This window comes from Taeniopygia guttata, chromosome 3 (genome assembly GCF_048771995.1).
Source record: "Taeniopygia guttata chromosome 3, bTaeGut7.mat, whole genome shotgun sequence".
NCBI lineage: Eukaryota > Metazoa > Chordata > Aves > Passeriformes > Estrildidae > Taeniopygia > Taeniopygia guttata.
This window is the reverse complement of record NC_133027.1, coordinates 32603915-32628725: the sequence shown is the minus strand read 5'-3', so window position 1 is coordinate 32628725 and position 24811 is coordinate 32603915. Positions and strand designations below refer to the sequence as shown.

Here is a 24811-nt window from a genome sequence, read left to right as displayed (position 1 = left end):
CCTAAAGGTGTGGGTAGATACTTGATGAGATGAAAAAGTGAGAGGAGAATAAGGGAGAGGGCCATTTAATGTAACAAAGATTCTTGATATGACGTGTAAAGATGGGGTGAGAGCAGAGGACAGAAAAAGCTTAGTTTTATTTTCTGCCCTCCTTCAGCTTTCATTTTTCAGTCTCCCCTGGGAGCAGATCTGGTGTTAATCTGATGCTGCTGTCCATAGATTCCTGAACTTTCCAGTATGAAACTGGTTGTTCATCAGCATCACAGCTGCTCTGAAGTCCTTTGTGAGAGCTGTGCTCTGCTGCTCTTGGCATTGAGCAGGAACTGAGCTGCAGTAATGGTGTTAGAGATTTTCTACAGAGGTACAGCAGAACAAGAGTTTCTACTTGGGCAGTCACTGTAGGAGTAGAGGGGGGAAAGCCCACATATAGTCTAAATGCATTCATGCCCTTTCACTGGGGAAGTTGTTTGTTTACAGTGGTCAAGGAAGCAAATCTATTTTCATGCTTAACATTTTTACTCTTTTCTTTTACAGTGAAATTCTTCTTGTTTTATTTTGCAATCCTTCTGATATCTCTCTCCCAGCTTTAACTCCTTGTGTGTGATTCTATATTTTATACTTAAACATAAAGTTGTTTATACTTAAAGTTGTTTTACTCCAGTGCATTCCATGTCTATCCACATGTCAGAATTTCTTTCTGTTACAGTATTTTTTTCATCTGTAATCACAAAGAGCCAAGGGCTCTTATTCTAGTCACAGTTAAGTCAAGTTTAGTGGCATGTGAAGAATCTATTTATTACAACCTCAAGTTACTGCTGTGATGTTGTCATGGCTTCTGTAGCATATCATGTGTCTTAATACAGAGGGATTTTCAAAGGCACGGGAAAGAAATGAGGAAATAATTGGTTTTGTGTAGCTTAACTGAGCTTCTGAAGGTGCAGACTTTTCAGTTTTTCAGGAATTGGTTAAGACCAAGAAAAGTCTGTTTTCTAGGCTGGAAGTAGGGAAGGAGGGCATCACTGATCCAGGTATCTCTGTGTTGTGCATAAAACGGTTTGTCTGGTGAAAAATCTGTTACCAGGACACCCAGTATATTAAGTGACAAATAATTGCAGCACAGCAGTTGCAGAAGATTAGAATTTTTGGCTTGTAATAAAGCTGTGTTGAGTACATTAATTTTCATTGACTGAATGATTCAGAGGTGATTTGGGATAGCTGAAACTTTTGAAATTTTGAAACTTGTTGGTAGAACCATTATTTTATTATCTTTTGATGGCAATATCTTTTGAGAAAGAAGCTGTTGATTTCAAAGCTCCTAAATAGAGAGCCATATAGATTGACATATGGAATTGAAATTTTTATATACATGAGGATATATAGTCATCCTCATATTTTTCCTGCTGCTAATTAGAAGCAAAATATGCATGCACGTGTAAGTGCATATACACATACATATACATATATATGCACAAATGTGTAAAATTCCATACATACAATGTGTATATATATATGGGTCATGTTGAGATATGTATGTCTTTATTTGTATAGGTATATAGTTTTAAATGAATTTTTTTCAAAGTACATTTATGAGCTATGCATCCTCAATTTTGAATAAATTTCATAAGCATACATAAAATTTAAAAATGCAAAGATGCAGATGGCAATGTTTCTTTGTTGTGATTGGCAATGAATATCTAACAAGTCTGAGAAGCTGCTCTTTTTAGAAGCTGCTTTTTACTACATTTCTAGGTTGTAGGTCATTCCAGTCACATTGACAATGCAGGCTTCAGAGGAGTTTAACTGGGGTCATGACCTGGTTAGTTTTACCAAATTCATGCCATTTCTGAAAAAAATAGCAAATGAAGAGTTCTGGCACCTTCCAGCCTCAGCAGGCCTTATCGCTGGGATGATAAGGCTGAACTCACTCTTCAGCTTCTGTAGACTGTATATTTTAACATGGACTAACACATTATTTTACATACTAATTATAGTGTGCCCTTTCTAGTGATGGAATCACAAAATATGTTTCACATAGGGATTGTGGATGGCAGCTACTTCCAACTCATATCACTTTTAAATCTGGTTCTAGATATAAATTACTTGGTACTCCATTTACATTTTTTTTCTGTTTTGTTAAGGTATTCATTGGGATCCTCTAGCAGTCACATTGTGTTATCTGCAAAAAGCTGTAAAATTTTTATATTTCCTGTGAATACAAGCTAGTATAAGACATATAAGACCTGAATAGCATGGGAAAGATGCTTTGCCCTCTTTTTTTTTGTTTCAGAAATTATAACCTATTACATGTATATATAACACAACTACTGGCAATGTTTTAAGTATTGTCTGATTTTTTTCTTTTGTTTTTCTTTTGTGGTGCATAATATAGAAGATCCAGTTAAGGAAATTATCATAACACAGTTCTAAGGGTGGTCAAAATTAATGCTGTGGGAACATGATTGTTGTACAGCAGGATATGTTTTTGCTGCTCTGGAAACCACACAGGGGAACCATGCATTTCTGTGCATCAGCAATTGGATCACTGTATGTGGCAATACTACAACACCATGACATGTTATGATCATGATCCTGTACCTTGACAAGTCAGTGAGAGGTTTGGCATGGATTTTGATGGACAGAGGATCAGCAGTGTCACTACACTAAGAATAAGTGCAACTTCACTGCTGAAAGTAGCCTGACATCCAGACTGCTTGCTGGAGTGAAGCTGCACTCACACATAAGATTTTGTTGAGTGAAGTTTTAAGGTTTGTCCCTGTAAAGGGGAAAACTCCTACTACAACAAGGGGTATTTTGTCCTAGATTCTGGTTTGATTCAGTATTGCAAATGTATTATTTTTCCACTGGTGCATTCCCTTCTGGAAGAAGAATTTTAATGAGATGGAGTAATGGTTGCCCTGTTTTCTTATCACAATAAGGTTTTTATCATCTAAACATTTTTCTGTACTTCAGATCAGCTTACTACTCTCAGTCTTATGACCATGGTTTGGTCTTCACCCCACAGCTGGTTTCACTTGGGTGAAATCTGACCCCTGTGAAGGTCCATGGATGTTTTGGAGATTCTATTTGAGTATCAAAAGCTCACAGGCCATCTGGAAGACATTTTGATGACATTGAATCCAAACAGCTTTTTTTTTTTTTTTTCATTCAAGCAAGATTCCTTTTTGGTTTTCTATGGGAAAAGTATCTAGTGCTTGAGTTTGATAAGCCAGTCATAGGCTGAGAATGAATGGATTTAAAGTACAGCAAAGAAGATGGGGATTAGGTGTCAGAAATAACTATGATGATAAAGGCAGTGAGGTTTTGGAGTAATTTCTGTGGGAAGCTGTCAGTCTTGACGATAGTGGAGGTCTTTAAAAATGATCTGAGAAAACACGTCAGGAATGACACAGGGTGGCCAATCTTGTCTTGACCACGGGATGAACAAGGGGACTTTCAAGTTCCCCTGCAATGCCATTGTTTATGATCACCTGGATGAATGGATACATCACTCATGTGTCAACGTACTATTCTTGTTACCTGCCAAGACCCACATCTGAATTTTCATAAAACAGAAAAACATCCTTTAAAATGCTAAAGACTTTTCCTCACAGTCAGCTTTTTCAGTTTATCTGGAATCCGGTCATTTGGATATCAACAAGCTGGGCTGCTGCTGTCCTTCAGCAGTTAAAGCCTAAAGTCTCTGCTGCAACATGCCAATTTACTTGCAAGGTTGGTGGTGCTACTTTTTCCATGTACTGAATTTTTTTTTTAAAAGCATGCTCAGGTCAGTTGTCTCTGCCTTTGCATTAAATTTGTCCTGAGCCATTGCTACTGAAACAATATTTTATAATGATATTCTTATCATCTAAATGTATTTTACTATTAACACATGTTGCATGATTTTGATACTAAGTAACTACCCTGCCATCTCTAGCATTGTGATATTCATAAACTGAATGATGAATGAACTGTGCATGCAGGTTAATGGTCTAATCTCACTGCCTGTGTATGGACAACAGGAAAAATAACATTTACTTCAGTACTAGTGTTATCTATTGTATCAGTATTATAAAGCCATATTATCCTATTGTCGGAAATTGCAGAAAATTAAAAGGAAAAAATGTCATATATTTTTAGCTCAATTTTACTTTTTGTAATTGGACAATATCTTTTCATAATTAAACATTCTAGCATTTACTACTTCATCTGCTTTTAAAATGATACTCAAATCTTATATGAAATCCAATATATGATGAAGATCTTCTATGAAACAGAAGATCTGTCTTTTAAAAATGCCTGCAAAACTCTCTCACTAGTAGTTAAGGAAAGTATGGCTGGATCTAATCTTACTTTGTAGACCTATTTAAACAATAATATATAATACACCATGCACTGACAGTGAGTCAGTAAAATACTGCATGAATAAGCATGACAATTTAAAAAAGAGAATATCATTATAAAATATTTATTAAATGTCTTTGTGTAATGAACCTTGTACATGGAGGCTTTGTCCATTGTGGGAAGCTAAAAAACCAATAATCAACATATCATTTACATATGCATGATGCTGCAAATTAGCGTATGTAAACTATTTCTTTCTGTACTGTTCAGTTACTTCTGTCATCAGCTCTTACAAGTTTTATTTGCAGGCATTTGTTCAGTTCACTGGTGCCCTCTTTGCCATTTTCTATAAATTCTGTAAAATAAATGTCCTTAAATATATTTTGATGTTGTCTTTTCATAATTAACCATTGTGTTGTTTGGAACCATACTGGCATTTTATGTTAAAATGCCGCTATTAGTATGGGTACACCTGCTGCAAAGGGAACATAAAACAATAGTTTACACCTTTGAAATTGTACAGAAATCTGGTGTAAACAGGTAGAATTTTATTTTTGAGAACTTCGCACCAGCTCAAATATTTTGGCAAATTGCAACCACTACTAATGTAATTTATTATTCCCTTAGTTCCTAAATCCTTTGTTGCAATATGCAAAGTATGTCACTTTAGTGGCTTCTAGGAACAAAGGGGTGGAGTTCTTCATATTTTTGTAATATAATGATACATCAGTGTATCATTATTGCTCATATACATTTCGCATGTATATTCCTATCTAGACCCTAACAGAAATTGTTTTATGAACATTAGATGACCAGTCTTTTCCTGTATTCTTTAAATAGTTTATTTTCTCTGCCACGTTTCTAGATTCAGTGAAATTGATACAAAATAACATAAGCAGAGACTATATTAAAAAAGCTGATCAGTTCTTTGATGTCTAATTAAGAAGAGTACTGTGTTCTCCAAATCCTAAATGATCTCATGATATTGTAAGCAGGTTGTGATTTGGCATGCTTGTACGGATTGCACCCAGCATGTAAAAAAATTTCCTTTAATCGTTATGTGAAATGTTTGCATATGTGGTGATTATCTGTGAACTCATTGTACATGTATCCAAATGTGTTTTCTATTGTGCTTGATTTTGCTGGCCATTCTTGAATGTCTTGGCAACTCAAGAAACATATGTTCTGTGCTGTCCTCTGTAATGCATATACTCTTTGATGTTTTGTCATATTTTGTCAGCTTTTATTTTACTCTTTTTCCAACAATATATCTTTATATTTGTTGGAAACAAATTTATGCAAAGACAATTTTAGTAAGCTTTGCTCAACTTTGTTTTATTTATTCATTTGCCAAAACTTGCTCAAGATTTTAAACATCTACCTGGTATAAATCTTTTGCAGTTAACCCACCATCAGACTTGAATTTTACAATTATAGATGAACATAATGTTCAAATGTCATGGAAAAGACCACCAGATGCAATAGTGGGTTACAGAATAACTGTTGTTCCAACAAATGGTGAGTTCTGTGAAATTTTTTTATGTGATTCCATGTTTTGAAGTGTTGAGTTTATTTTTGCCTATATCTAACTTAGGTATGAGAGTAGCCATTAAAATCTTTTGGAAGTTAGTTATCAAGCCTGGGCATACAGGAAAAACAGTGATTCTTCCAAGTTAGAGTTATTCTTGCCTTAGTGTTTACCATTTCGGGACTGAAAGTAACATGCTTTGGATGCCTTTGCTTTGCAAGGAGGAAAAAGACAGTAGAATCATCACTCTGCTCCTCTTCTATGCTTTCACCTTAAAGTACAAGAATTGTATTATGCTGTGTAAGACAGCCATTATTCTATTTCACTTTGAGAAATAATCAGTGTAAAAGTGATATTGAATCAGAACAGGACATGATTTGTTAGATAATAGTATATTTTGTATGCACATTTCAAGTTTCAAATTTCCTGGAATTTATTAAACACCTTAGCATTTTTTTTCACTATTAAAAAAATCATATTAGCCTAAAGTTTCATGTTTCAATATTTATACTTAATGAAAACAGAAAGTGTATCAGTCTAAAATTATTATTGGGTTTGAGATAGATTATTGCCTGTTGCATTTTGTTTTACAATGAGCTTATCAATATTATTGGATTTTAAGGCTGCATTGAGTGTTTTATATATTTCTTGCAGATGGACCTACTAAAGAATTTACTCTTTCACCTAGCACTACCCAAACTGTCATATCAGATCTTATACCTGATGTAGAGTATATTGTATCAATAGCTTCATATGACGACAGAGAGGAGAGTCTGCCTGTTTTTGGCCAGCTGACAAGTAAGTAGATGCAGTACAATTGAAAGCCAATTAAGATAACTGAGCGGTCATTCACAAAACTTGGCTTGGATCCGGTTCTCCAGCAAAATTGCCACATACCTAAACTCTCCTTCAATGGAGCTGTCTGAACAGCCTTTTTCAATTAGTCCTAGTAGAAGCAGAGAAAATTTGCAAGAGATCAAAGGATGCTCACATGGATATAGTGTCTGCCAACCTCTATAGAATTCTTGGCAGGAGGCCACTACGTTTTTTGAGCTATACCTACTTCCAATAAATTTCATCTGCTGAATTCAAGGTGGAAGACAATCATTGATCTCAGTAACAAATGAATTGAACTGGCACCCTCTGTGAGAAAGCAAACTATATTAATCAAATAATAATAAAATGTGACACAATATACCTAAATGCATTCTAAAATATGGAATTTAAGCTTCAATAATTTATATTAATAATCAAAAAAGCATAAAATAAATTTAATGAAACAAAAATGCACAGCAGACTCTTTTCTATGACACATTTTGTATCTCAGGCTTCACAGAGAACCATGGGAAAATTATCAATTTCCCTAGGTGTTAGAGAGGGGTAATACTGGTATTTCTTCTAGGCATGTTGCAGTTAATTTTCAGGAAATAACTCTACAAGATGTACAAATACAGAAGATTTTCAGATATTTACATTTTCTGTATTTTGTGTCATGCTGAATACTATGTTGTCAAATCTGTAATTACAGGTGGTATATTCAGAACCTGCTATGTTTTCGTGTTCTGAGGCTTGTTAGATGCATGTGTCTAATTCGTTATGTGCTTTTCTTTGATGTTTAAAAATGTAACCCTCTTTCTCCCATTCATTCTGTTTTGTGTTTTGTGTAGTTCAGACAGGTGGCCCAGGCATACCAGAGGAAAAGAAGGTTGAGGCTCAATTACAAAGTAAGGTGCTTTGCTTTTCAACTTATCTGACATTTGTCTTATCTGAAGTCTAGCTCAAAGTTAAACTGTGCTTCTGTACTACCTACCAAGAAGTTAACTTGTAAAGTTGTGCAGAATTAAGAAAACTTGTGAAGGGACTTGGGATAAAAGATAAGCTGCAATGAAAGATTAAAGTTCAAAGTTGGTACTGAGACTAGGGATTTCATGCAACTAACCTGAGCAAGTCCATGAGTGTCTTGGTCCCATCAGCAAAAGGTGTTGTACTGTGGATAAAAGGCTTTGCAGAAGAACCTGTGCAGCTACAATAGGGAAATAAAGATGCAAGGCACAAATGGTAACAAAATAAAATTTTTCTGTAACATTGAATTATTGCAAAAGTTTTGTATGGGTATTTTTATCTGTTGTGGCATAACAGATCTTGTGGATTAGCATGATAGGTGTCTCAAAGCAGCTCCTTTTTGATAATGGCTGTTAGAAAATTCATATGGATGCTCACTTATGTAATATTTCCCCAAGCAAATTATCCCAGATTAGATCAATCTTTTAAATATCTGTTTGCTTAGACTTTTACCTACTAACTTTCCATTAGACATTTCTCACTGATTTGTAAGAATGAAATTGTTCATTTGCTAATAGAGTTGGTTTTCCTTTTTTCTCTGTTGTGTTCCAGGATGCTCCATAAGTGCAATGACAGATTTAGTTTTCCTGGTGGATGGTTCATGGAGTGTAGGAAGAAATAACTTTGGATATATTCTGGACTTCATGGTTGCCCTTGTATCAGCTTTTGACATTGGGGAAGAAAAGACAAGAGTTGGAGTTGTTCAGTATAGCTCAGATACAAGAACAGAGTTCAATTTAAATCAGTATTTCAGAAGAAGTGATCTTATTGATGCAATTAAGAGGATACCTTACAAAGGTGGCAACACAATGACAGGTACAGATTTGCCACATACATGTTTATTCAGAATTTCATTTCATAGTTCAAATTTGCTTGAAATCCTAGTTCATACAAGTCTAAAAGGACACAACTTGTGATGTTGGTTTTAGGTGAGGCTATTGATTACCTTGTTCAAAACACCTTCACTGAGTCTGCTGGAGCAAGAAAAGGCTTTCCCAAAGTAGCCATTGTCATTACTGATGGAAAAGCTCAAGATGATGTAGAAATTCCTGCAAGAGAGCTTCGCAACATAGGAGTTGAAGTTTTCTCCTTGGGTATGTTGAGTTTTTCTAATGGTTGAGAGATTAACTTTCATAAAAAGTTAATTTATAAGTTTGCAGACAGTGTGGTTGAAGAATTTAATTATGCCCTCTTTTCATGTGTATGCCTTGAAATGGGTAATTTGTGCCTTCCAGAGTGGAACATATCACTTGTGTTAATTTGATGATGATTATGTAGCTCCTGCATGGAAATTGATATGACTGACCAGCATAGTTTCAACCTTGGCCTCATTATTCACTTACACCACATTATTCTCCCTGCTTGAAAATTGAGTCTGCCACTTCATTTCATTAATCATTATTTTGTAGTTTGATTATTGATCATGACAGAAGACAAAACTAATTTAAACTCAGCTTTACCCCAGGATGTTTTGATACTTCATGAGTACATTCACAGGTGTTTGTATTTTATGTCTACTTAACACAGCCCTGTCTATTAAAACTTCTAGGTATCAAAGCAGCAGATGCAAAGGAACTCAAGCTCATTGCATCTCAGCCATCACTGAAGCATGTGTTCAATGTGGCTAATTTTGATGGAATTGTGGATATACAGAATGAAATTATCTTGCAAGTGTGCTCTGGTGTTGATGAACAACTAGGTGAACTGGTTAGTGGGGAAGAAGGTGAGACACTTTGTAAAAATATGTTTGTAGCTTCAGTTTATCCTGATGGCTATTGAGGAGGCTATCCCTACTTCCTTTGCTTTATTTCTAGATTTCATCTATTTCTAGATTTCACTTAGAAAGTTGGAAAACTGGTTTCAGTTTTGTGTCTTTAAACACAGGATAACAGAACCTGTGATGTAGCAGGTTTGGAATAGCTCCATTCCATAGTTTCAAAGGCAACACAGTGATGTGCAGAGTCAGTTTGGACACAGGCATCACTTCTGTAGAAAAATGTATTAAAGGGAAAAAAGCTGCTTGGTGAAGGGTCAGAATATGCAATGGATTAAGAACCAAAGCATGAAAACTGGAGAAAACTGAGAAGACAAAGACATGAAGCTGTATCACTGCAGCTTTCTTGCCCTGTAAAATTTTAAGTAACTAGTTTATTCTTTGACAAAAACAACAGTAGAGATGTCTCTGCTGATATCGTATTCTTCTCAAGTCTGTATTTGTTCACACTTTCTACCGTGTTCCTGTGAGTGTAGCTTTCACTTTTGGCTGAAACAGTTTTAGAGCTGGGCAGCATTTCTCCTGGAACTTATGCTATACTTGGGGGACCACAAATGCATTGTTCATGTTTTGCCCTCTCACTGATGTCTCATTTGGGCTGTCCTGTAATTAATTTCTGTCTATTTATGCTAAAAAAAGGCCAAAAGTGATTTTTAGTAAAGATCAAGCAAAGATAACTAAACTTATTCCAGAAATAGAAACTGTTAAGAAAATATGTTTATAATTGTAACTAATATTGTGGATTTGCTTTTGATTTCTTTCAGTGGTGGAGCCTCCTTCAAATCTGGTGGCAACTCAGATCTCCTCAAAGTCTGTTAGAATCACTTGGGATCCATCCACAAGCCAAATAACTGGCTATCGTCTGCAATTCATTCCAATGATAGCTGGGGGAAAACAACATGTACTGAGTGTGGGTCCTCAGACAACTGCTCTGAATGTTAAAGATCTCTCTCCAGACACAGAGTATCAAATTAATGTTTATGCAATGAAGGGACTGACCCCCAGTGAGCCAATAACAATAATGGAAAAAACACAACAAGTAAAAGTTCAAGTGGGTGAGTTTGGAACCACCTTATATTCAAATTGTAGCTCTTCATTGATGGAACCTCTGATGCTTGTTTTAATATCATACCTTTATTATTTTTGAGAAACAGCTTTGCTTAGCATAGTTTACTTTGCTTATAAGCAGTTGTGTGTGATACATGAACTACAGATACAATTGCAATGCTGTGCGGCTATTGAAAATCTGTTTACAGTGGTTATTATTTTCCTTTGCAGAATGCTCACGTGGTGTGGATGTAAAAGCTGATGTTGTGTTTTTAGTGGATGGTTCCTACAGCATTGGTATCGCCAATTTTGTTAAAGTAAGAGCCTTTTTGGAAGTGTTGGTTAAAAGCTTTGAGATATCACCTCGAAAAGTACAGATAAGTCTTGTCCAGTACAGCAGAGATCCCCATATGGAGTTTTCTTTGAACAGATACAACAGAGTGGAAGACATAATTCAGGCTATTAACACTTTCCCCTACAGAGGTGGATCTACCAACACAGGCAAAGCAATGACATATGTGAGGGAGAAAGTATTTGTTACCAGCAAAGGATCAAGACCAAACGTGCCGAGAGTAATGATTCTTATCACTGATGGAAAATCATCAGATGCTTTTAAAGAACCTGCAATTAAGCTGAGGGATGCAGATGTAGAAATATTTGCAGTTGGTGTGAAGGATGCAGTGCGTACGGAGTTGGAAGCTATCGCATCACCTCCTGCGGACACCCATGTTTACACAGTAGAAGATTTTGATGCCTTTCAAAGAATATCATTTGAACTTACACAGTCTGTCTGCCTACGAATTGAGCAGGAACTGGCTGCTATAAGGAGAAAATGTAAGTAACTACTGTTACTTAGAGGAATGTAGAAAAATAATATCTGAACCAATATTTTATGCTTATGGTTACCTAAATAATTTATTTTGATGAAGTTGTCCATATACAAATGATAATTTTAATAACTGGGGATTTACTTCTCGTTTCCAAATATATTAAAAACAACAGGTGAAATTAATGGATAAATAGAAATGAAAAAAATATTGGAGAAAATTTTCCCCCACCCTTGTTAGGTATCTAAAAATCTAATAAAATGTGTGTCTATTGGAATGACCTTAGTGGATACACTCTGCTTTTTTGCACTCAATGTTTTGAGTAAAAGTTACCAGAGCATTCTTTTTTAGCTCTACAAAATGTGGTGGCAAGTCTAAGCTTGTCTTTTAGATGTTCAAAGGCAATGAAATAAAGCCAACAACTCTAGAGGGAAATTTGATTAATTTTTGGGGTAAAATTAATGGCCCTCTGAAATGGGTTTAGACAAGACAACTTGAGACAGCAGGTGCTAGGTGAGAGTGATTACAGTCTGACTGTAAAGACTGAAATGAAGTAGCACATAAGGGTCTTCACATACATCCAAGCCAGCATGGATAATGTTTTAACATTCAAAAGTTTTCTAAATGGCCAACTTTGGTCAGCTAAAATTACTTATGATTAGTTTTACCCACAGTGCCCCTACCTATGCTTAGTAGGACACTAACATTGAAAAGTCCCCATTGTTGAAAGCCCAACTCTCTTTAAAATTAAATCTTTTGTTTCAGGATAGCTTTGAGGAATAAACCAGTAAAGCAGCCTTTGTTTTAGAGGGCTTGAACAGTTTTAAGATCCCCACTGACAGGCTGACTAGGCCAAGCAAAACAAGCCCAGGATGTCAGATTTGTGTCTGTGCCTTGTGTCAAATTCCTTGTTCCTCCTTTGACTTCATTCCTGAAAAAATACTGGTTTTTATTTTGTCTTATTTTTAATCTAGATCTGAAAAAAACCCCAACAATTCTTAGTTTCCATTGAGGACATAATGTTATTGCTGTTCATTGGACATATGAAATAGGGAACTCAACTTGATAATCACATTCTTAATTAAGTTTTCATGAATATATATTTTTTTTAGATGGACTGTTTTCATTTGATCTAGAAACCATTAAGTTGGTGCTTCTACTTACTGTGAATGATTTTAGGCAGCCTAGATATGATCTTGAAATCTGATAGATATAAGCTAGTGTAGAAAACAAATCTTGTGCACATGCAACAAAATATCTGTTCAATTAGAATAAATCAAATTATTGAGGAACATTTATTATTTATTTTAGAAATTTTGTGTTTAACATATTCTGGCAAGCATGCCTCATATGCACATTTTTATTTCCATACAGCTTACGTACCTGCAAAGAACATGGTCTTTTCTGACATAACATCAGAGAGTTTCAAAGTGAGCTGGTCTCCGGCTGGATCTGAGGTTTTGTCCTATCTCATCAAATATAAAGTAGCAGTCGGTGGAGATGAATTCATTGTTTCAGTACCAGCTTCAAGTACTAGCTCAGTTCTCACCAACTTACTACCTGAAACTACTTATGCAGTCAGTGTGATTTCTGAATATGAAGACGGTGATGGCCCTCCCTTGGATGGAGAGGAAACCACCTTAGAAGGTAGGATTCCCATTACTCTCAGACACGAGGGAGTCATATGTTCAAATAAGAATTTGCTTAGCTGGAGAACAGGAAAATGAGGAACAGTCAACTAAGGCTGAGAAGCTGTATTGCAGTGCAGGCTGAGAATAAATATTACTGTATCACAATGCATTCAGTAAAGATTTAGTATTCTAATAATATGCAAACATTAAGTTGCTAAGATTGTACTTTAATTTTTCTGAGGTTGGATATGTTCCTCTGCTGTGTTCCTCTGCAGTGTTCTCCTTTCAAATGAAGTAGTGCGTTCTCAATATTAAATTCCATGGCATGAATTATTGTCAATATAGACTCAAGTTGGACTAGATGAACATTGTAGATCCTTTCCAACAGAACTATACATGTCTATTCTATTCTATTTAATAATTATGAGATGGATGCAGAAATGCATGCTGACTTCAGTACATTTAAAGACAAATGCGTGCCTATGCAATTTGCTATGTCTACATCTAATATAACACTAATAGAAATCTTGTTCTATATACAATAGGCTTAAAAAGCCTTGAGTTTTGGTTAACTTTTTTTTTTTAATCAGAAATTCATTGGTCTGATCCAACAATTGATTCAAAACATCCATTGATGTCAGTATGTGTTTTATGTGATCAGTGGCTGTAAATTTAATCATGGTAGCTTTACTTTTTCTTGATAGAGTTGCCATGATGCATTTCTCCTGATTGAAAAGAGCAGCATGACAGTAGATTTGATTTTCTATTCCAGTAGTTGAAAACTCAGTCTACTCTAAATCATGCTTTTAAAAGTATTGATCTACTCTTTTTCATTATTCCATGCTGTCATTTGTGACCTTTGGTGACATAAATGGTTCCAATGGAGCAAAAGAAACAGCATGAAGATTTGTTAATTGCTCTTTCCTCTTAAGACTGATAGAAATAAACACTTATAAAATTGCTTAGTTTGGATGTTAAGTTTGGAAGATACAGGTTTCACTGTCAGTGTGCACATTTCCATGACTGTACGAGTCAGAATATTTGGCCACGCACAATTTTCCCTTAGGAAAACAAACTCTTGGCTGATGGAACATGTAGCTTGTGTGCATAAGGGACAGGAGAAGGAAAAGATTTAATAAAAATAATCTGTCTTCCCATTTGTAACTAATACTATCTTAAATAATTATTAACTGTGATCTGATGATATCCCAGAACTCTCTCTCAGAAGAGAGTTCTTCTACAGCCACGTAAACATCAGCAGCTCTCCATGCAGATCTAAGTAACAGTTTGAGCCAGATGGCTTTCTTGACAATTAACTTTGGTTTCAGGCTTTTAAAGGATTTGAGGTTGAGTATTGTGTTTCTGATTAATAGAAAACAAGTTTATTTTTTAAAACTGGGATTATTAATTACTCCCTCCTAACTGTGAAGAACAATTCTTATGGAATATAGATAGCAAACAACAAAAAACAAAACTTTTTTTTCCCCTAAGTGACAATGCTATTTACTGCTAGGCAGCATGCAGTGCAGTAGATCTGTATGTCTGTTGGAAGAGTCAAGTCTTTTTTGCTGTGCCCACTGGGTGCATCTGAACTGCTGTACTTTTTGTCAAGGAGTAGGCTAGGTTAAAGAATTCACCATAGTTTTTCTTTAGTTTCTAGGATAACAAACCATTTCTTTGCATTAGAGACTAAATTCAGAAAGCTTTTTTAAACATTAGACACAACTCATATTGCAATGAATATATTTTTGTTCGAAAAATTCAAAGAAACAGAATTGGTTTGGTGGGGTTTTTTGCTGTTTGTTCCTTGTTTGTTCTTGCAAATAGGATAGCTGCCTGTGTGTAGTCAGGTGTATCTGACAACTGCTGCTTTCCACCTGTAAATGGAAAGGGTGAAGAAGCAAAGGGCTGCAGCAAGGAAACTTATGCCATTTATTGTGTTAAGAAGTTTCCTCACTATGCCCAAATGTCCCTTACACAGTTTAGTTCTATTGTTACCATTAAACACAGCCAGAATATCTTAATTTTCAAATTGGGATGAATGTACTTTTGGGGACAACTTAGTTCCACTGCTGAATGTAACTATGACCCTAAATTTTCAGAAATTACTAAAGGTGTGTATACCCTAGAGCAATGGCAGGGCAATATAAGCAGTTTTGGTAAACTGGATGAGCTAACAATTGTTGACATGGTTTTGCTTCAGATACTGCTTCACTAAAAGCAAATATTTACAACTTACATGTGTATATTTTTTGTAGTTAAAGGTGCCCCTCGAAACTTAAGGATTACAGATGAAACTACTGATAGCTTTGTAGTTGGCTGGACTCCGGCTCCAGGAAATGTCCTACGGTACAGGCTTGTTTACGGACCACTTACTGGAGGAGAAAGGAGACAAGTGACCGTCTCAGCAAATGATAGGTCAACTACTCTGCAGAATTTGAACCAAGATACAAGATATGAAGTGTCTGTTGTTCCTGAGTATCAGTCTGGGCCTGGGAATTCATTGAATGGATATGCAAAAACTGATGAAGGTACATGATCAATGCTGTGAACATAGTAAGCATGAGAAAAAGCCACTGCATGTTGACATATTCATACAAAAAAAGGGAATAAACCATATAGCCTAAATGTATTATCATAAATGAACAGAGAGTTATAACATTTCCCAAGCCTAGCTGAAAGATAACTTAAGACAAAAGAATTTATCAAAATTGCAATATTTCATTTTAAAATACAGTATCTTGAACCTGATGTGACGAGGTTACTTGAGCGAAGGATCTACTTGTATGTTAAATTAACTGTCTTTATCATTCTTCTATATCTATTATATCATATTATCAATGATATAAATTATATCCCTTATATACTTTTTGAGCAAATTCAGACTCTGTTTGCACTTTGTGCTGAATGTTTAGCAATAAGTTAAGGAAACATTTAGTTTTCTCAAGTTATCACTGTAGATTTAACGTATGTGAAAATGCATGATCCTTTAACATGTATCATGCCATATTAAACAAAATCTAGAGCATACAGGCAGTATGACTGTCCTGATCATTGCTGAAGTTTCACTGACCAATTAAAGTCATCATCAAAAAGACCTCTTTAGGAAATCAAAACATGTTAATTTCACATTTCATTGGTCATCTTTGACTTGATTCTGAAGACAGTGACTTCAACATGGATCTTTGTTGAATCTGAATATATCTAGAGGTGCTAGTATGTATAAGTGCTCCAGGATTGAGCCTGCTTTAACAGCAAAAAAAAAAATGAAGTGGACTTTGTTGTGCATTTTTGCCTAAGGAGGGCGGGGATGGGAATGTACAGTCCTGATTACAGTAAACGTACACTGTATCAGTGTTGGTCCAGCCTATTAGAGAATTATTTTTAGCATAAAATCCTATGTAGTGTTAGCTTAAGAGATAAACTAAGAAATTAAGCTTGCTTCAACTTTTTTTCAACATCTTTTATTTAACATGTGCAGTCCGAGGAAATCCAAGGAATTTGAGAGTTTCTGATGCTACAACATCAACAATGAAGCTGTCATGGGGTGCTGCTCCTGGCAAAGTGCAGCAGTACTTTATAACATACACTCCAGTGGCAGGAGGTGAAACTAAGGAAGTGACTGTGAAAGGTGACACTACCTCTAAAGTGCTGAAAGGCTTGGACCAAGCCACTAGGTATGCACTGACTGTGTCTGCCTTGTATGCCTCTGGAGCAGGAGATGCCCTTTCTGGAGAGGGAGAAACACTTGAAGGTAATGATTTATTGTTTCTGTTATTATTTATTCATTGTCTGGCTGATATTTATGGTGTCTTAAAGTGTCTTCGCAGGTTTTCTGTAGAAGTAAATATCTAAATGAAAAATAGATGTAAAGACATGCTCCTACTTTATATGGACTTTCCAAATCTTCTGTCCTCAAAGAAAAAAAAGCGGGTTAAATCACTAGTTGTGGAGGTGACTGTATCTTTTGAAAAAGCTATTGCCGGAAGCACCAAACACAACTGACCTTACTTCCACACCAGCCTCCATTAAATATTTTGTCATATAGCTATCATCTTCCAAGCTGATTTAGTGGCATATTTTTCTTAATGTAACAGGATTAATTAATGAGGTTAAAGTGTCTCATATCTCATAGATTTGAAAATTTGCAGCATTTCTACGGTACTGAAAGATGTTTGAAAGATGTTCAGGGACCAAAAGTTTGAAAGATGTTCGGGGACCATTTTGCATCAGAGAAACAACATGTAGTCTTAGGCATACAGAGTCAAATCCTGCTTCTAACAAAGGAAGCTGACCATAAACAGAATGCTGACAAAAGTGTAAGTCAGACCCAAAGCCTTTCTTATAAGGAGGAAAGGCTGTTCTTTCTCTGACATTGAGCAGATAATTTACCAAACTAATTATCTGTGAGCATTCTCAATGTGATCTGTAGATTGTCAGAGGATAGAGAAAGCTTCCTTGTAGGCCTTGAAAGGAAGTGTGACTTTGCTCTGTGCTGGCCAGGGATGTACTGCTGAAAGCTGGCACTGCAGCTGTGTAGGCACCACACTTAAAAACATCTTATGAGTGAATTATGTGGAATTAAGACTTGTCTGTTGATGCTAGTCAAATTATAGTAGGAATATACTTGATTCTCAGTTTCTCCACTAGTTCAAATTTTGTTTATGACATAGGTCACAAAAAATCCAGAGAACATATTTTAAATAGGCAAATGTAAAATAAAATAATTTTAAAGGTCAGTTTCAATGATTCATCAATGTGCTGAATTCTTCCTACTAAAATGTAGGCACATGAACACTGCCATTTGCAGCATGGACTCCCTAGGATTCTTCTGTGATTGATGAAGAAGGGCAAACACGTCCAGTAGGCAGATAGTCCATCTGAGATCTCATTTTTCCTTCAAATGAGCATTTCTCTGTCTACTGACTATACAAGGAGTAACTGGGAGATCTAGACACCAACTGCCTGTCCATCCCACTGCCTGAGACTTGCTTACCCTGATGGATGCAGCTGTCAGAGAATCAGGCACCTAGCAGTTCATACTGAAAGTTTCCTAACTCCCTTGCTTTCACTACAAAAAGCAAGGTCCAAAAATCTCCTTTTGTAGGAGAAAAGAACCTATCTCCTGCCCAGAACATTGCTGAGATCCAGGTTAATGAGATCTGGTATCAATATTCTGCCCATACTCTCCAGAAAAGCCAGAGATGATCAGGATATAGTGAACTTCCCTGTTGGTGGTGGTGCTGACACTTCCTAGGTCTAACATATTTTGGAGGGAAGAGGGAGGGTGCAAATGTAGATTTTGTGCTGTGTGGGACAGTTTGTATTCACGTCCTCACCCCAGCAGGTTCACAATACTTCAGAATATATTGGGCAAGAGTCTCTTTTATTCTTTCCCCTGAACAAGAGCCACTGTCCATCCAGGAATACAAATTTCACCCTCAGAACAAGAACAAACTGGGTCCCAAGCAGACATAGGAAGCTGACAGCCCTGCTTTCTCCTCTGTGCTATCAGTGTATAGAGGAATGCCTCAGTCTTCCTTTGCAAATTTTGAGAAGCCTCTGTCTCACTGTTAAACAGACTGAATGGTTCACTTCCTTAGGGACATACCTCAAATTTTAGTAAAGGTTTGACCAAGTTAGCTGTTTACATTTGGTGGAAACATTTTCGTTGAGAATGTTTGCAGTAAACTTAGAAGAGCTCCTTTATTAACAAGGAGTTGTGGAGACATCAAGTATGTTTCAAATTCATAAAGTAAGCTTAGCATTTTATCCTATCATAAAACTTGAGCAAAAGAAAAATCTTTTGGGGCACTGCCTAGAGCTTCAGTTAAAACACATCCTAGAGAGAGCGGTGAATGAAATACAGTAGAATCCAAAAGCCAAAATCATCAGAAAAACAAAATTCAGTCTCAGGTACAGATGGTCTTGTCCTTTCAGTGCTCCCTGCCCTGTGTCTCCCTTGAGGGCTCAGATTCTTATTTGGACTTTCTGCATTGCAATATTGTTAATAAGAAGAAAAACATTCTAGACATTGGTTAAAGAGCCAAATAATTTATAAGAATATTGGCCTCTGTTTTAGGAATAGGTTTATATGCAACCAGATGAAGTTTAAAGTGGGTGTTGGACTTAAAAGGTCACAGAAGCATTTCTGTAAGAAATTTTGCTCTAAGCAACTGAATTAAAACATTACATTAAAAATTCAGTGACAGATTTTTTTTCTTGGGATAAATATGAATAAAGGAGCATCCTATCACTCAACTGAATGACTTCTTATCCAGTTCTTCAGCTGGGAGGAAACCAAATTAAAAATTCCTTACCATTTTGACATGTATAGCTTTATGACTCAAGTGTAAATTCTTTGAAGATTCAGCAAGATTTGAAAATCCTATCAGCCTTCTCTTCAGAAAGCATTACTTTTCATATTAAAATTGTCTCTTAGATTTTCTTGGTTAGATAAAATATTAGTAAAAGCACTGTAGAGATGTCAGTCCTTACTGGGTGATCAAAGGGAAGCAACAGAATACAAATTTCTTTTTGTATGACAGCAAAGACCTAATTAATGATATTTCTTCATGGAATATCTCTTGTGTATTTCAGTAATCGGCATATCTGCAGTTCCATGGGGCAATAAAAGTACTTGAATTAGGCCAGAACTCTTTGAACATAGTCATAGATATTTTAAAAGATTCTCTGACTAACCATATGAAAGGTTTTCAGAATATTTGTTGCAGCACATAAGACAGTATTTCACTGTATGGCCTGATCTTACCACAGTGAAGGATAAAATAACAAAACCTTTAAAGAAATCCAGACAATTATGAATAAAAGAGTTGCAATTTTGGAACTGAAAGGTAACATTCAAATTTCAAAGCTCAGTATAGAAGTTTACATGAAAAGAGGTGTCATTCTGGCTGGGAAGCTAAAATAAATATGGTTGGACCAGAATGAAAAGTTACATAGGTCAGTGAAGTGAATACTTGACTAATGAGTAGCTGAAATAACTTGTCTGACTGAGGCTGGAAATAGGACAGGTCTTAACTTCTGGAGAAATAAACTTATCAACAGTAATGACAAAAAAGCTGTGAAAGGAAGCATAAAAAAGTGTTTAGTATTTTAGTTAGTTTTTCCATGAGCCATGGTGTCTGAGAAACAAAATAGTGTGGCGTGTGTTTTTCATTGCCAGCAACCCAGAAAGACTGAGCACTTAAGTATTTTTCTGTATCAGGAATCCCTATGGGGCTTACTTGATGTCTTCACCATATGAATTCTTCCCAAACCAATTCAGTCAGTGGTGCCATAGTTGCTCATCATATCAGGAGCTAGGCTTGAGATTGCCTTTCAAACTGGGATGGTTGCTAGCTCATGGAATTGATATGTAGCCTAAGAGGAGGAGTTTGGGTGTAGAGAACATTTCAGCACTAATAGAAAAGTGAGAAAAGAAGAGTTGGATACAGTACCTTCTCCAACTATCTTATAGTCAAGTGGCAGGAAATAAAAAATCCAAACTCTCAGATGTTTATGGAATTTTACTGAATCACTAAATGGTCTCTTGTGATTAAGGATGTAGGCAAACATTTTTCCTACTTTCAGTTATGATTTGTTTTGTTCTGCATGTAGTAGTAGAACTCACATGGGCAATTACTCTCAGACAAGAGTATCCTTCAGCAGATAGGAAAAAACCAGAAATTTTTAGGCTGCTCTAACCTGATCTGCATGGACACGTCTGCCCCAGAATTCATTGAAGGCCCTTCAGTTATGTTTGTTATCTCCAAAATATTTTGGAGCAGTTAGAATCTACCCCATATTAATCTGCTTTCCTCTGCATGGTAGTTTTGCAGTGTTTTGAAGTGGCTTGTTTGTTTCAGGATTCATGGGAAGATCAATCCACAGAAACCCAGAAACCATTCTGTGTACTTGATATAATTTACCATCTGGGTAATCTCAGTTTCTCCTTGTGTTTTTCCTTTTGCTAAGCATATGCTTGCCCTTATTGGTTCTTTGCATGAAACAGAGAGGGCAAATATTCCCCCAAGTAACTGTAGATAATCTCTTTTATAAACTGTTTGCATAGTGTTCTGGTCCAGCCCAAAGATAAACACATGCCAGAGGATCAGCATTTTATGAACTGTTCACAGACAACACAGTGTAGAGAGTTTAGCAAATGAGTAATCAGAAAATGACTCATTTCTGAGAGTGCTGTTCCATTACCAGGTAATTGTTATTCAGAGAGGATAGATTTATTTCTCTGTGTGTGTGTGTATGTGTGTGTTTTTGAAGCAGGAAAAGGGAAACAATGTATTTGCCCCTTTGTTGAAGGAGTATGCTTTCCTTCTCCAGTAATCCAGATTTTAGGAAATTTATACCCTTCTCATCTTTTATACGACCTCTTTCAGTCATTGGCTGATTTTGTCTACAGTTATGAAGTACCATCCAGAGGTGAAAATTCTGGAGCTTTATATTTCATACTGCATTAAATATAACTGCATGTTCAAAATATGTGCTGTAGAAAACTCTCCGCTTTTATTCTCTCTTTCAAAAGTGCATGGCAATCCATCACTGGGCAGCTTTGGTTGGAGCACTTCTATAAAGGTGCCATGGAAAAATTTTCCTCAGACATACTTTTTGGCTATGATTCCCCTCAGCTCACACAAAGTTGTTGAAACTGTTAAATTAAATCAGTGAAGGCTGCCATTGGCCTTGGGGTGGAACAGGGCTTGTGACAGCTGGGGGAACTAAACAAATTTGTACTGATGGTTGTATTAAATGTTAAGTAATACAGATTGAAGAGCAAGCAAGAAGCACCCATGGAATGTCTTAGGGAAAAGTCTTTCTCTTATCTCCAAACACTCCAAACAAACCATTTGGCTTTCAATATTTCTTGGGATTGTATGATCTTTACATACACCAGAAATAAAATACAATGAGAAACATGGTGCAGGCAGTTTGTGAGAGCTACTGTTTTTGTAATCTGTTTTTTAATAAGAGAAGTGGTTTTAAGTCTGGCAAGAATTTGATTTTCTGCCCAAATGCATGCTGTCAGATGAAAAGAACATACTGTACATTAGCTGCTAAGCAGATTAACTTTCATAAATTGCAGTCATTTTAAAGACTAAAAAATTCATTGCTAGATTAAGCAATCAATACAGAAATACTTAATCCTAATAAATGAAAAACTTGAAAGCTGAAGATCTGGTTTATGTGTCCTTTGGCTGGCAGCTATATGGTTTGCAGAAAAGTTTTTAGAATATTTGAGTAACTGACTGTAATCAGGGAAGTCATTGCACTTTTAAATACAGATTTCAGAGAATTTTAGAAAAAACGCTGGTTCAATTTTTTTTTCTCCAGAAAAATATTCAGTAACCAGGTTTCCATCTTGCTTGCACTGAGAAATTTCCAAGTATTTTCACTTATATCAGTGAAGATCCTAGGTTAGACATGCTGTTAGTAAAAAAGAACAAAGTTCTTTGGCATATATGAGGTTGCTGGTCTCCATTAGCAGAGGTGTCAGCCCATTTTGTTTCGTATCTCTTGCTTTTTAGAATAAGCAAAAAGAGGCATATTGTATTATATTCAGGAGAGTATAAATAAATTTGAGAGATAATTATGTCATTATGTCTTCTTCTTTAGAAAGAGAATATTTGTTTCAGTGATATAGGGCCCAAACCTTCCATCCTGTTTGAAGACTATCTATTTGTGTTGCGAGAATTAAGCTGTACCAAAACAAGATATGAAAAAAATGTTGTAATGACTGGGTAATTTTCAATTTGAAGTGATTTTCCATTGTATATATTTCTTATAATTTAGGTTTGGGGATTTTGGAGGCAGGCTCGTTTTTGGTCAGAAAATGAGTAGCAGTTCTTTGCTAAATAAATGGTTCTTTTTTGCAGTTTCTGTAGTAGCATAAGAATGCTTTAGAAATGAATGGCCTCCTACAGATAGAACAGTACAAATTCAAGTGACATTTTCTTACAATGAGATTTTTAGCCTATCACAGGCACTTTACGTAATGGTCCGACAGTGTAGTGCTGCTTCCATCCTGACACAAACAAGGACTCATTGTCCTCAGAAGACTTAATGCTGTATCATGCATTTTTAAAATTATACATTCCAAGATTTTTGAGTGTGGCCTTTGAAACAGACTTGATAATCTGAGGAAAATTATCTTAGTTTTATCTAGGAAATGAAGTATGTATCAGAAAAAAAAAAACCCAGTGGGGGAAGGTTGAGTGAAGAATAAGATATTTCTTCATAGTGTTAACTGAATAACTTTTATAAAAGACAGATAAAAAATTAAAGGGACTGAATGTGAACACCTATTGGCATTGTCATATATCAGGGACTCAGGAGTGCTCTGGCTAAAGTTCCTCTAACCATTGTTTTGGGTTAGAACTCTCCTGGTTGGCATCTTCTTGCCTTTCTGCAGAAGAGAAGAAATCTTCTTTAACGGGGTCATGTGAGGAGGCCTCTGTGTAGTAAGTCTTTGGCTTTCCCCTGCACTGTGGCTACATACCCTCTCTACCTGCCTGAGGGCTGGTTGCTAACCACTGTATGTCTTGGAGGGAGGGATATCAGCCCACCCAAGTGGTTGCCTCCTCCAGTGCTGAGGAGAGTTTGACCATTAGAATATCATCTACTATCTACTATCTAGAGAATTACCTGCTATCGTCTCATCTGATACATGCACTGTGGCAATCTAGCCTGCTGACACAATGGGATACTCCTGACACAATAGGATACTCCTGACTTTTGCCCATTATAAACAAGGCAGGACTCAGGCCAGAACATTTTGGTCTGTGCCTCTACAAGTGAAGGCTTTTTTAGTTGATTCTGGCATTTTAGGATGCTAGCTTATAGAAATCCTATGTTTAACTTAAATGAAACATGGCTCTGCACAAAATTTACCACTGCAGATTGATTTTGAAACCTGGTTTTAAAAAAACACATACAGAAAGCTGTTTAAAATTTGGCCCCAAATTGCATGTAAAAATACCACTGAGATCAGCTGGAGTTGTGTAAATGTATCTGAGGGGAAAGGCCATTTGAATAAGGACATTTGATTTTATGACTGTCAACATTTTAATTTTAGCTGATTCAGTCTTGTGTTCAATAACAACAATGATTGCTGGAGAGCTACGGGAAGTAAGCCAAGTGGACTTGGCTTTCCCAAGAGGAAAACTGCTTTAATATCATATTGTGTCTCTGGCACACTACAGTGGAAAAACTTAATATGGAAACTGGACATTTCAGAAGTCCAGAACAGGATATAAAAGCACCTGACTGAAGGTTACCAAGTGAATTTTTGAAAGTGTGTCTGCTCTAAGCGATGGTAGAGATGTACGTACAGGGGACTGTAGGCAGTGAAATGTGCTCTGAGCTAAAAACTGCCAAAGTGAATCTGACAGTCTGAAGCTGGTGCCTGGCCAGCTCTCCCAGGCAGGGGTTTGACCTGTCCATGCAACCACTTTGTTTTCCTGTGTACGTACTCACCACAGCTTACAGCTGTGCTTACAGCAGCTGGTTTGGTGCTCCAAAGCATCATAGGACTCATGCCTGTTAGGGAATAATTTTATTAAACCAACTCCTTCCTTGTTTCCTGATGTCTTGGGGGCTGTATGAAGTGATGAACATGCATTAGCTTCCATTTCCAGTCAAGGAAAAGCAGAAGTCTTTTGCTAGCCAGGCAGCTTTTCCTTCTTATGATGTGCATTGTCTCTCCATGCTCCTTAACCATCCTGTTTAAATAAGCAGGCAAGAAGTGGATGTTCAACAAACATTTCTGAACACATTGACCAAAGAAAAAAAAAGAGTGTTCAGGTAT

General features: G+C 36.3%; 1 protein-coding gene across 9 annotated transcripts in view; it reads left to right on the top strand.

Annotated features, from left to right (window-relative positions):
* COL12A1 (collagen type XII alpha 1 chain) overlaps window positions 1-24811 on the top strand; it is a 98457-nt gene that overhangs the window by 5756 nt on the left and 67890 nt on the right. For 7 of the 9 annotated variants that reach the window (XM_072926572.1, XM_030267464.4, XM_072926574.1 and 4 more), the window contains 11 exons: window positions 5743-5859; window positions 6524-6667; window positions 7537-7593; window positions 8264-8527; window positions 8641-8805; window positions 9261-9434; window positions 10250-10540; window positions 10764-11366; window positions 12734-13006; window positions 15249-15521; window positions 16472-16744. The exons of the other annotated variants lie outside the window; for them this stretch is intronic. In XM_072926572.1, the coding sequence (XP_072782673.1) occupies window positions 5743-5859; window positions 6524-6667; window positions 7537-7593; window positions 8264-8527; window positions 8641-8805; window positions 9261-9434; window positions 10250-10540; window positions 10764-11366; window positions 12734-13006; window positions 15249-15521; window positions 16472-16744 (2634 nt within the window). The remainder of the gene's footprint in view (window positions 1-5742; window positions 5860-6523; window positions 6668-7536; window positions 7594-8263; window positions 8528-8640; window positions 8806-9260; window positions 9435-10249; window positions 10541-10763; window positions 11367-12733; window positions 13007-15248; window positions 15522-16471; window positions 16745-24811) is intronic. 9 annotated transcript variants of the gene reach the window in all.